Source organism: Microtus pennsylvanicus, chromosome 5, assembly GCF_037038515.1.
Source record: "Microtus pennsylvanicus isolate mMicPen1 chromosome 5, mMicPen1.hap1, whole genome shotgun sequence".
Lineage (NCBI taxonomy): Eukaryota > Metazoa > Chordata > Mammalia > Rodentia > Cricetidae > Microtus > Microtus pennsylvanicus.
This window is the reverse complement of record NC_134583.1, coordinates 111,791,425-111,804,301: the sequence shown is the minus strand read 5'-3', so window position 1 is coordinate 111,804,301 and position 12,877 is coordinate 111,791,425. Positions and strand designations below refer to the sequence as shown.

General features: G+C 39.4%; 1 protein-coding gene across 3 annotated transcripts in view; it reads left to right on the top strand.

Annotated features, from left to right (window-relative positions):
• Positions 1 to 8,971, top strand: part of Asah2 (N-acylsphingosine amidohydrolase 2) — a 95,360-nt gene extending 86,389 nt beyond the window's left edge. For 2 of the 3 annotated variants that reach the window (XM_075973831.1, XM_075973832.1), the window contains 3 exons: positions 2,310 to 2,369; positions 5,570 to 5,658; positions 6,829 to 7,155. In XM_075973831.1, coding sequence (XP_075829946.1) covers positions 2,310 to 2,369; positions 5,570 to 5,658; positions 6,829 to 7,018 — 339 coding nt within the window. In that variant the 3' untranslated portion in view covers positions 7,019 to 7,155. Of the gene's footprint in view, positions 1 to 2,309; positions 2,370 to 5,569; positions 5,659 to 6,828 lie in introns of all 3 variants that reach the window. The other variant, XM_075973830.1, reaches the window with a different exon arrangement.
• Positions 8,972 to 12,877: the final 3,906 nt, after the last annotated feature.

Here is a 12,877-nt window from a genome sequence, read left to right as displayed (position 1 = left end):
GGCCACATGTATGTCATAGTATTTGGCTCCTCTGCTTGGCTTCCTTGGTGCCTTGGTCCCTGTATGTTTTCACCTCCTATATCTGTTTAAATCTAGAGAAAACAGGCAATGTTTGTTTATCAACCCCATTACCCTCTCTTCCCCTCTGCCCCCACTTTAGGCACGCTCTCCACCCCACCATAGTCCCCTTTCTACTCAAAGGCCATACATACTATATATTATATACTTTATACATATTCATCTTCTTTGCATTTTTATATTGTTTTTAGTTAGTATGCAAAGAAGTGGGTTTTGTTTTTATATTTTCACAATTATATCTATATATAGTGTCATATTTTTTCTTATTTGTTCTTTCATTTCCTTCCCCTAAGTCACCTCAAACTTGCTTTTTCTGATAAGAGCTGGGATAAATCATGACCCTTGCCTTGCCTTGCTGGTTTCCTGTCAGAGCTTGCAGACTTCCTCACTAGGCTAATGTGTCTCTGCTAAGTGCCTTGGGAATCATATTCCAATGTCTAACCACAGTCTCAATCCCAACAAGCTGATGCGACAAAATATTCATGCGATGGAACACCCAAGCCTGGTCTGGAGTGAAGAAGAAAATCTGCTGTGGTTGTAATTAGACAGAGCTTAGACAAATATGGAGCTTGGGGATGAGCATTTTTGTCTGCTTCTGTGATGTCCAGATTTGGTTTTTAAAATATTTTTTGTGAGCATCCAAAGAAATTGAGAGAAAGAGGTCTGAAGGGAGGGTGGAAGTGGTACCAAGGGAGAGCAGTAGAATATACAAGTCATCAGGGCAGAAGCGGGGGCTAGCTGGGAAGGAGTCAGCAATAGGGTGAAATGGGGCACAGGGAATTGTGGGAGTGGACAGAAACAGACAATAAGTACATATATTTATCCCAGGGTCACAAAGAAACCTAGTTCCTATCTATTTGAAACGCCATAGTTTTTTTTTTCTACTGTCACGTCATATATGTATATGTGACATTTACGTGTGAGGCCAAGCTTGCAGTATTTGTCTTTCTGAGTCTTACCTTTTTTTTAAAAAAAATTCAGTGATCACCAGTTTTATTATATTTCCTGCTAATTTAATTATCCTTCATCACAGCATAAAGTTCTATTTGCTACATTTTCTTTACCTATTCATATGTTAATGAACATGTCCAACAGTTTCCTATCTTAGCTCTTGTCCATAGTTCTGTAATAAACATAGACATGCAAATATTTTTCTGGTATGCTTTGCTGGTTAGATTTTGTCAAGCTGACACACACCGGAGTCGCCTAGAAAGAGGGACCCTCGACCGAGGACTTTCCCTCCTCAGATCCGTCTGTGGGTGTATCTGTGGGGATTTTCTTGATTGGCGATTTTTTTGTTTTTTAGAAAGAAGATCCAGGTCTGTATAAAATGGAGATATCTAGGGGTTGAGGCGGTGCACTCCTCTTCCAGGGAACAGGAGTGTGGCTCCCAGCACCCATGTCAGAGGCTCCTAGCCAGCTGTAACTCTACTTCTAGAGGGATCTGAGGCATCTGGCCTCGGACAGCACCCACACTTGGTCAGATGTCTACAAAATGGACATACATGTGCACACATAATTAAAAATGAAATAAATCAAGAATAAAATGTAGAAAATGAGCTCAGTGCTGCCTTGACCTTCGAACTGTGAGCCAGAACAAGCCCTTTCTCTCGTAGGTTGCTCCTGTCAGGGTATTTTATCATAGGAATAGGAAAAGAAGCTAGGATGGATAAACAGTTGGTAAAGATTTAGGGCATCCTATAGATACCCTTCACTCTGTTGATGGCTTCTTCTGCTGGACTGAAGAAACATTCTAATTTCATGCAATCCTATTTGTTAGTTACAGATCATTCCCTGTGCTATCGGAGATCATTGTCAAAACTGTCTTTTCTCCAATTAATGTTTTGACAACTTTGTTAACGACTGTGTGGTTCTAACTGTGTGGTTAACTTCTGATTTCTCTGTGGTGTATGGGAGTGTTGTTTCATGATAGGGCTCTGTACACAATCTGAAGTCATTTCAATGTGTTACCCCATTAAAACTTGTAGCTCTGGAAAGAATCTGCCAAAATAAAATTTTTTGGCTCCAATTTTCAACAAATGTAGAAGGGCACCACTTAATTAAGTAGAGCACGTATACAGGAATGTATATGGAACATATACATTCATATATACATATATACAACCATATATATATATATGATGCTAGGATGTATAGGAGATAATGTTTCAAATCCGAATCCAGCCAAGAGGCATGTATTGGATTTAATTAGGTGTCATTTTTATTTGCAGGGAGAAGTGGTTGAAGTTACATTTGTAGGTGCTAACCCAAAGAATTCAGCAGAAAATCAGGTGAGCTTCATTGTCTTCTAAATTTAAATCCACTTTTAAAGTTTCCCTTCACTTTACAGGAGAATCGCACATATTCAAAAATATATCAGATCTTTCTTACTTTATTTTTGGAGGTGGGAAAATGTTCAGTGGGTACAGCTGGTGAGGAATTGAATGTGGAACACAGCACACAGGGAGACTGTCCTGGACCCTTCAGAATGTCGTGTGTAGAACAAGTCCTGCAGGGGCAAACTGTGTTTCCAGAAGACACAGGCTCAGAGACATTCTCATTTACACATTTAAATTCGGAACTAACTAAGTGTGTTTTCATAGTGAAAGGGGCAAAAAAAAGTTAAGAAGGTGATTTCCCCTCCTTTCAGGGACCTTTCTGACCCCTCCAGCATTGCTACTCCAGACCTTTTTTGCCTTGGAAAGATCGCACACTGGTACATGACCTAAGTGTTCTGTTCCGTGTGCTTTACAATGGCTGCTTTCCTGTTGACACAATCGAATGTTTAACATGGAAAAATTACATAAGAAATAACATGCCTGATGTAAAAACAAACAGCCCAAAAATTAATAAAGTGGGACATGGAAGTACCTCTTCCCACAAATCTGTTTTTTAGAGTTAATTACTGTTAAAAATTTGTTACTAAACATGTCCTGTTTTTGTCTTTGGTGATATATATGATAAACCACACACACACACACACACACACACACACACACACACACACACACACACATAACATGCCTAGAAATAAATGACTGTAATCTTCTGCAATTTCCATAGAGTAATCTTGTATCCAAACGAACAACAGTGGTATAGGTTCTGACTCCAAGTGTTTAATCAAACTAGACGTAGTGACTCACAGTTGAAATCCCAGGATGTGGGAAGTCGAGGCTAGATAACCAAGAGTTGTATGCCAGCCTGCCCTATACAGCAAGGCTTTGTCTCAAAAACTAAAGAAAATTGGTTTGGTAAGGTGACTCAGTTTGTGAAGAAGTTTGTCATCAATCCCCAGGAACCTGAGTTCAGTCCCAGCATCCCACAGGGAGGAAGGAGAGAACTGACTTCAACATGTGTATTGTGGCATTCATACATTCCTAGGAGTACATGCTCAATGACATAAATAACAAAATTTTAAAAATACTAACTAAATAAAAGAAGGTAACTGCCAAAACCACAAACACAAAATCTGTAGAAATTTTTGGAGGAAAGTGGACGTATAAAAGTGGTTTTTAGGTCACTTTTCTACCCTGTCTGTGGATATAGCCATTATATTGAGTCATTCTTCCTAGGGTCCAAAATCACTTGTAATCCAAAACACCTTCCTGCCAAATGAGCTGCGTCCTTTCGGTCTATTCAAATGCTATTGCTCCATGATAGAGTTGTGGCAATATGATACCATCACATCAAGTTTTGGGAGAGATATTCCAATGTTTTGACAGTCAGTGTGCACCTGTGGTCAAGTTCCTCCAGAACATTTGCACGGTCAGAACATTCCTTTCTGAAGATATCAAAATGCTGTATGATGCTTGACATCCTCAGAGCACTCATCTCACGAGTGCTGTGAGGACGGGATGCTAACAGCATCATGATGATACTCCTCAGAGCCCCTGAAAGAGTGCACAGCAATCTCTAGTGCTCTCTATTACCAGGAATCATATTGTTACTACCCCTAATTACTGAACAATTGTTGTCTCTAAATATTAAGCTAGATGATTTATATATACTACTACATGCATTTAACTAATCCTCTCTACTATCCAGTGGCTTGTCTTATTGTCCTTACTTTGTATATAAGTAAACTCATTGGCAGAGAGATTACTTTTTAATAAATATGTACCTGGAAGAGATTATGATAGCGAAGTAGGGAAGAGGTAGTCACATGTTTTGTCCTGATATTTTGGGGACCTAGACATGTTTTACAAGCTGTATTCTAGACCTAATTATTAGGGACCATCATACTTCCTACTCCATCTAAGGCCCCCACAACACCACCGTGCCCTCGTGCAGAAACAGCTCTCCTTATTAGTCACCATGGTGATGAGCACTTCCTTATTAAATGTCATGTATCAGTTGAAAAGTTCGATTACTGTTCTAAACAATGACATGGCCAAAACCCAAATAAATCCTCTGTTTATTAAAGTTATCTGGAGGTTTGTTAGTGGCAGGTATACAGGGTTGTGAAGAGTAAAGATGAAGTAGATACAACTCCTGTTTGTGTGCCAGGTAGATGTGGACACATACGTGCTGGGTGCAGAGACGTGGAGGTCAAAGCCCAACGTTGCCTATGTTCCTCATTTGCTCTCTATCTTTTATTTTATTTATTTATTTATTTTATTTGAGAAAGTGCCCCTCACTGAACTTAGAGCCTTAAGGTGACTAGCCTGGGAGCTTCAGGGCTCTCTCTGTCTCCACCTCTCAGTACTGGGATTCTAAGCACATCTACATGCACATGTGGGTTCTGGGCATTCAACGTGGGTCCTCATGCTTCTCCAGCAAGCACTTTCCATACCGCCCCATCTTCACAGCTCTTTGAGCCCTATCTTTCAGGGAGGCAGTGGACAAACCTTGATGGTAATGGAGATTTGTGGCCATTTTATTTATTACCTTGTCACATCATCTAAACCTTTGTTTTATTTGAAGCTGTATTCTTGGTCTGAAACAATTGCTCTGTTATAGTATCTCCCAGTGTAGAAATACACTCTGCCTATGATATGGTTTCTAGGCATCTATTATTACAGTGTAGAAGTATCTTTAGCACCCCAGGACAGGGACAATTTATGCATTTTTTCAACTTTTTGACTTAGGAAGGCATGGTAACTAATAATTCAGTTACCTGGAGGCAGAGAAAGAGAGAGAGAGGAAGATGCCCCAGTCATGGAGTCATGGAGTGATTGGAGAGGCTTGCCTTCTTGATCTTGATTTATGTCTTTTTAAAATCTCATTTCACTTTAAATTTCTTCCCAGTCCTAATTTCCCAATTTGCTGTGAATATAATTACGCTTCCTCAAAATTCCTAAATTTTCGTGCTTTTTTTAAAAAAAGAGGTAAAGTATTATTCATAAAGCGGTGCGCCCAGGAATTTGGGTAAAATCCTGATGCTTGTGCATGGCAGACATTGGTGGGTTGGTGTGTAGCGAAGGGAGCCAGAGCAGACCGGATCTCTCTGTGACTGTGTTGTGCTTGATAAATGGTGTTAATTGTATTTCAGACCCATGAAACCTTCCTCACTGTGGAGAAATATGAGGACTCTATAGCCGACTGGCAGATAATGTATAATGATGCCTCCTGGGAGACGAGGTAAGCTTGTCTATGTGTTATTTGTCCATGATGCCTTGAAAACAGTTGCTTCAAAATGTAGGAAGGACAAACTGAAAGACTTCTTAATACATGACATGATATTAATAATACCAAATTTCCAAGGCTCCTTCTGGCCACATTTAATTATCTTATTTGGCTCCATTTGAACTCTATTGACAGGGAGCAGCCAGCAGAGTGTCGGCTTCTTTAGGATTAGGTACCATAAGATGTTGACTGACATCCTTTGGCTTTTATTTTAGTGTTGTTGTGGGTAGAATCTAGAGCCTGGTACACAGTGGGAAAGTGCTGTATCCCTGAGCTATGACCCTCTCCAGCTTGCACCGACTTTGTTTTTTCCCATGGTCACAGGAATTTCTTGAAAAACTAGTTAGCCTTCTTGTAAATTGGTTGAAAAATATTCTAGGTGAAGGAGTTGGCATGATTTGGTAGAGTTCATTGCAGAGGTCCTGCACCTGCTTGGTTAGGTTTATTCTTAGATATTTTATATTTTTTTGAGGCTATTGTGAATAGGAGTGTGTCTGTGATCTCCTATTCGAGGTGTTTATTGTTGGTGTATAGAAAAGCTTTAGATTTTTGTAAGCTGATTTTGCATGCTGCTATTTTGTTGAAATTATTGATGGTTCCCAGATTGTTTCTGGTGAAAATTTCAGATCTCTTACATATGATATCATTTCATCTGCAAAGAAAAATAATTTGGCTTCTTCTTTTCAAATTTATATCTCGTTTATTTCCCTCTCTTGCCTTATTGCTCTAGCGAGTGGTTAGAATATGATTTTGGAAAGAAGTGGAAATAGTGGACAGCCCTGTCTCATTCCTGATTTCAGTGGGATTGTTTCAAGTTTTTCTCTGTTTAGAATGATGTTGGCTGTGGGTTGGGGACAGATTGGATGTGTCTGACTGGACTGGGATGGGGAATTGAATGTGGGACTCTGGGTTGATCTCGGGACTGGGGAGGATGTTCAAAGAGTGAACTAGCAAGGTCCTGGCATAAATTGTACACTGCAGGCTGGGCCTGTAGGTTGAAGGTTGTACAGGCAGATTGAAGTCATCTGGTAAGAAGGGGACCTGGGCTGTTGCACAGAATGAAAATCAAACATTTTAAAGAGCAACGTTGTATTTTTTTTTTATTTTCTTGTTTTCCATTAACAGGCTTTATTGGCACAAGGGACTACTGGGTCTGAGCAATGCAACAATTGAATGGTATATTCCAGATACTGCACAGCCTGGAATCTACAGAATACGATATTTTGGACACAACCGGAAGCAAGAACTTCTAAAGCCTGCCGTCATACTTGCATTTGAAGGCATTTCTTCTCCTTTTGAAGTTGTGGCTACTTAGTGAAATGTTGACAGATCTTGAAAAGAAGCTTTTCTCTGTGTACATTATAGAGTGATTTCACACAAATGTGAACTATCAGTTTGATTTCTTTTGTGGCTGTCCCTGCTTGGGGGACAGATAGTTTATTGCTGGTGGGACAGATAGATATGCGTGTTTATGTGTTTGTATGATTATGCATATGCATGCTTACAGGGAAGGGAGAGGAGGGGGCAGAGAGAAAGAGAAAGAAAGAAAGAATGAATGAATGGTTATTAGTGAATGAGAGAATATGTATGAGAGAAGTTGTCTGGCGATCATGCTTCTTGTGGTCTTCATCCTAAAGCATGATTTTACTTGAGGCTGAGGTTGCTTAAGAGATAATTCCCTTTAATATGAAATCTCAGCAATACAATGATAGTATCTGAAGATATGTGAACAATGTTTAACCTATTATTTATAGACTTTTTGAATGAGAATTCTAGAGAACTTTCTAGAAATCCTCTACATTGATACTTGATTTTCCAGAGAGGTATAACGAGGTCTAATTCACTTTAGGTTAGAATAAGATTATTATATATATTTTCCCCTAGTTGCATTTACAAAGTATCATGTAAACTTACTACAAATATATGAGCCCAGCTAAAATACACCCAGAAAAATTGCATGCCAGATTTTTTCCTGCATTCAAATGAGCTTAGTCGTTTCAATCAATCACTTTGGGATGGGTCTGCCTGGCTCAGGGTTATGGTTCATGTTCAGATCTTTTCTGGGATTGCCTCCAGAGTCCAGGTGTGTGGATTTCCCTTACAGTGCTTTGATTATGCCTTGTATTCCTCAAAGTGTCCTTATCCTGCTAGATCATGTCTAGTCTTCCCAAGAATTATTATTAATGGTTTTTAAATGTTTCACCAGTCAAATGTACCTCAAACTATAAAGCTTTGCTTTGGATGTAGATCTTAAGACAAAAATATTAAGACTGGAAATACAGTCATCAAAGGGGAAATTTAAAAGGCATTTGTATGTTCTCTTAGCAACTACTCACTCACTCACTCACTCACTCACTCACTCACTCACTCACTCACGGTTCTTCTGAATTATGGAGTAGTAATTTAAACATACATATCCAGTGTTGTACTCATTCATGTCATATTGAAATGATTGTGTAGATGAATCCTCTGAAGAATAAAATAGTCAACCAGAAATCTAAGTTCTGGAGGGAGCTTTGACAATCACACATTTTCAAATCATCTATTAGATGTCTTCTATGCTAGTTATTAGGATTTGGGAAGAAAGAGGCCCAAATAATTTTTACATATTAGTCTGAAAGTAATGTTTTAGTGCTTATGATACAGTCTAACCTATGAGATAGGACAATCTAATATGAACTGAAAAGTCCTAGTTGCATTTTAAAATTACCTAAGTTAGTAGAGTCAAGTAATATTATTGCAGGTAGGTAAAGAAGTAAGCATTTTAAGAGAAAATCAATCTTCATTTCAAAAGTAAGCTTATTTTAAAAACAGAAATGGGAAGGCAGACCTGCACTTTTTTCCCTATGGCTTATGTACTTAAGCATAGTAGACCAAACCAAAAGGAGCCTAGAGCATGGTTTGCTGACTTTGCTTTCCTGTGTTTCTATGGAGGACGCCTGCTGAAGAATGAGCTAATCAGGATTGTCAAGGCTTGTGTAAATATCTACTCTGATGAGAACACCCTCCTAAGTGTAAATATTCAAGGACTTAACCCATTTTAAAAATAGTTTATCTCAAAATAAAAAATTATAGCAGAACCCATGATGTGATTTGAAAATGTATTTCCCATGGCCCAGAACAATACAAGGATGCATTTCACATCACCATTCCCCCAATGAAGCTTTCCTTAAAAAGACTGCCTAGAAATCCCTCCTTATCATTGGTAACTATGTCATAGTGACCATTGTATCATGTATCTGCGTGCCTAGTCCTGCATGGAAATAAACCACAGAAACATTGTTCCTCAGTAGACTTCTTCTCTTCCAGACAATATGCTTCTAGTTTTTGCAATCTATAAAAGAAGACAAACCATGACCAGGTCCCTGCGTTCTATAAGCCCCGTTACCTGAGCATCAAGGAACTCCATCAGGTAACTGATCTGATCAGTTCATCTAAAGCCACAGACCCTGTTTGTGTCTCTGTCTGTAAATAGCTTCATGGAGCCAACATGCATGGAAGAAGCTCTGGAAAAGGATGTGGGAAGTGGCGGTTGGGTTGGTGAGAGCACTGTTTTGGAGGAGAGTCTGTTTGTCCAACTGTCTGTATTTCACTTGTTGTGCCTTGCCTACTCTGATTTCAAGGATACTGTGATTCCTTTAGAGTGCATAAAACAATTTCTTTTCCAGGTCTATATTTTTATGCATTCTGTAAAAGTTATTATTCTGTAAAATTGTCAGTATTCAAGAGAATATTTAATAATAAATTAAGAACTATACTTGGAAAAAGTGTTTGGGAAAAGTATTTTGTAATGAGAGGTAGTGTGGACACTTTGAAGAAAGAAGGAAAAAGGCTGTGGTTCTGTTATTCAAGGTCGGGGTAAGTAAAATCTATAAGCTTCGTGGATAGATAGTCACTCAAACTGAATATACCCACTCCCAGTTCCCTCCCGACCTCTGAAGGTCTGATGCTAATAGTGTGTGTATAGCAGGCACTTTGTGAGCTTCTTGGACAACTGAGACGTTTTCTTGGCAGGTGGCTAGTTAGAAAGTTATGAGCTGATTCTGAATAACAAGACCAAGAATAAATTTACTGTTGAACACCCTTTTCCAACCTGCTGTCTTATATTTCTCATCTAGCATAAGCAAGCGTATTGCTTTTCCATGGTATTAAAATGTGGGTTTTATTCTTAAACATAAATTACCATCACTAGATGATTTCTTCATAACCATGGTTGCCGAGCATTCTTTCTTTCTTGCTTATTTAAACTGGATTTTGGAATATTTAGCTGATAAAATTTCAGGGAAGGGAACAGACAGATACTGTCCCACACAAAGAGTGAAGATGCACCCAGTTGTAAGTAACAAGATATTTCTGATTAAGAGTGGTCCAGATGGTAAGCAACCTCACATGGGACTAACTGTTGAAGTGACTGATTCAGGTGTGTTCTAGCTCCTTAGTGATATCACCGATAGTCTTCTCAGCATATTGATATGAATTCTGTGGCTTATCCTCTCAGTCAAAAGATTGCTTTGTACAGCCGCATGGAAAAGTAAAGGGGGAAGGGATATTGCATTTTGGATCTTCCTTTGGAAGGTAGAAACTAGTAAGAATACAAGAAGAATCCCCATTATATTTTCTTCTCCAGAAATGAGCCATGTGATTGATATTCGTAGCTGCAGGGAGGCTTGAAAAGAGACTATTAAATGTTTTCTCCTTTGATAAATGAAGGCAAATCCTAATAGTAAGAATGAAGAGATGGAGAGCGCAGCTTTTTAAAGTTCATCAACAAGACGGATTCTTTTGTAACTTTGGAGATTTACTTCTTGATCCATGATGTATGCCCGGCACTCAGCTCATTTTAAAATGATACTTTCGTCTTTGTGAAAGGGGACCTGTGACTTGGGGAAGTGGGCATGGAAAGCCATACGTCAGCTTTTGACATTACCATATAACTTTTTATTTTTTTTTATGTATGGCCACATCTATAGCTTACTAACATAAGAAGTGATCATCCCTAAAGCCTCACCCTATTTTCTCTTTGAAATAATGACAATGAGTTTTATCCTAGGAAATATATTTTAGAAAAGCCATGCGAACCACCATCCTCAAGAAGAACTGATAGTTGCATAGAAAATGTGTGTATTTCTTTAGCAAGTTTGTATTTGACATTTGTGTACTTTGTGGTTGACATTTAATCTTTAAGATAAAAAATGATGAGGCCACACAGCTGTTCTCTTTATTAGTGAGCTTAAAGTTTAAAGGACAAAGCAGACAGGTCAACAGACACTGTAAACAACATGGACCCTAATGCTAGAGACGACAACTCAGTATAGCTTAGGGAAATATCCTGGTAGGTTTCCTGGGAAATGACCTCTTAGTTAAGACCTAAGGCACATGAAGAAATTAGTCAGAAGGAAGGGGACATTGTGTTTGTGCTTGTGTCCAGGCCCAGTATTGTGTATAAGCAACGTGTTCCCATGGATGCTCACAGAAGTTATAGACATATAACCCACTGACCGGATTCCCTTCCTTACAGATGTAAAAGTAACAAGATAGCAAGAATTTGAGCAGCCATCAACCACAATGATGGAGCTTTGTGTTAAAGACAACAATAATACAGAAAATACTTGGGGACCTAAGAGTTTGGAATTGTCAAACAATCCAAACTTGTCGTTTAATTCAAAGTGATGAAAAAAAAAACAAGTTCTCACAATAACATTTCGCCGTTAACAAGAGCTGGGACTTGAACTTCAATTAATATGTGTAGTAAAGTTCCAGAAAAGCTGTCAATGAGGTGTTTTCTTCTCTGGCTTTAATTAGTTAATTAATTAATTAATTAATGGGGTTCATCCCATTATGGATGGTGCTACCCCGGGGCTGGTGGTCTTGAGTCCTACAAGAAAACAGGCTGAGCAAGCCAGTGAGCAGCTCCTCTCCATGGCCTCTGCATCAGCCCCTGCCTCCAGATTTCTGCCATTTGTATTCATTCCTGACTTCCTTCAATGATGGACTTTATTATAGAACCCTAAGTCTAATAAACCCGTCCCTCCCCAAGTTGCTTTTGGTTTTGGTGTTTCATCATAGCAATAGTAACCCTAACTAGGCCGGAAGTTGGTACCAGGACCATGGGGGTATTGCTGTGACAGACCTTACCATGCTTTGGGGAAGATTGGAGAAGAGCCTCGGAACTTTAGGCTAGTTCGCTGAGTGCTAAGAGCTCAGTGGGCTGTTTTTTTTGGGAACTTGAACAATAAGAACGCTGAGAGCAGTGTTGATAACGGAGGCCTGGCTTGTGAAGTTTCCGGGGGAAGCAAAGACTCTACCAGAACTTTTTATGTGAAGAATTTGTCTTGTCTGGTCAGCTGGGGCTAAGTAAGCAGCTGAGATCAAGAAGAGGCCCAAACCACTGGAGGAAAATCTTTATTTTGCTGGGATAATGAATGTTGGTCAGCTGGGACTGAAGAATCAGCTGTGATTAAGAGAGGGCCAGCACTGTTGAGGTGGAATCTTCTGGAAATCTCGAGTTAGCACACAGAAGCTATATTCTAGAGATGGCGATGGTTGTACCTTGTGCTGGCAGCCCAGCTTGGTAGTGCAAGTCACCCAGGTGGTACCAGTTTTGAAGGCATGACAGGGTCATGGGGAAGATGAGGCTTGGTACTACGAGGCAGGGCTGGAGTCTCTGAGGAGAGCCCAGTAGAGGTGATGGGTGACAGTGCAGCTCAGTTGCAGCGAGAGACCCCGTATTTTGGAGATGTCATGTGGCATTACTGCCAAGGACAGCAGCAGCAATGGAGTGGAACTGGCCTGAACTTAGGAAGTGATTTGTGTGGGCTGCAGCATGTGGAGCCAGGAAAAAGGACCCAGGGCCTTTGGAGGAGACTAGGAGATTATGAGTATATTCAAGATGTTGGACATTAAGTTATTTATGCACTTGGAGCTCTGTTCTGCTTTGAATTGATTGTGACCGTTCCCTGCTTCTTCCTTCTTGAAATAAGAAAGTATTTTCCTTATTTTTTATTTTCTAGGTGCCTACAGTTGATAGACTTTGGATTTTTTTTTTTTTTACAAAAGAGACTGAACCTTTAAAGTGTTTGAATTTGTACAACTGTGAAACTAAGTTAGCAAAACGTTTTATATTGTGATGTCGATATTAACATGTGATCTTGGGAATGAACAAGAAAAGAAAGGT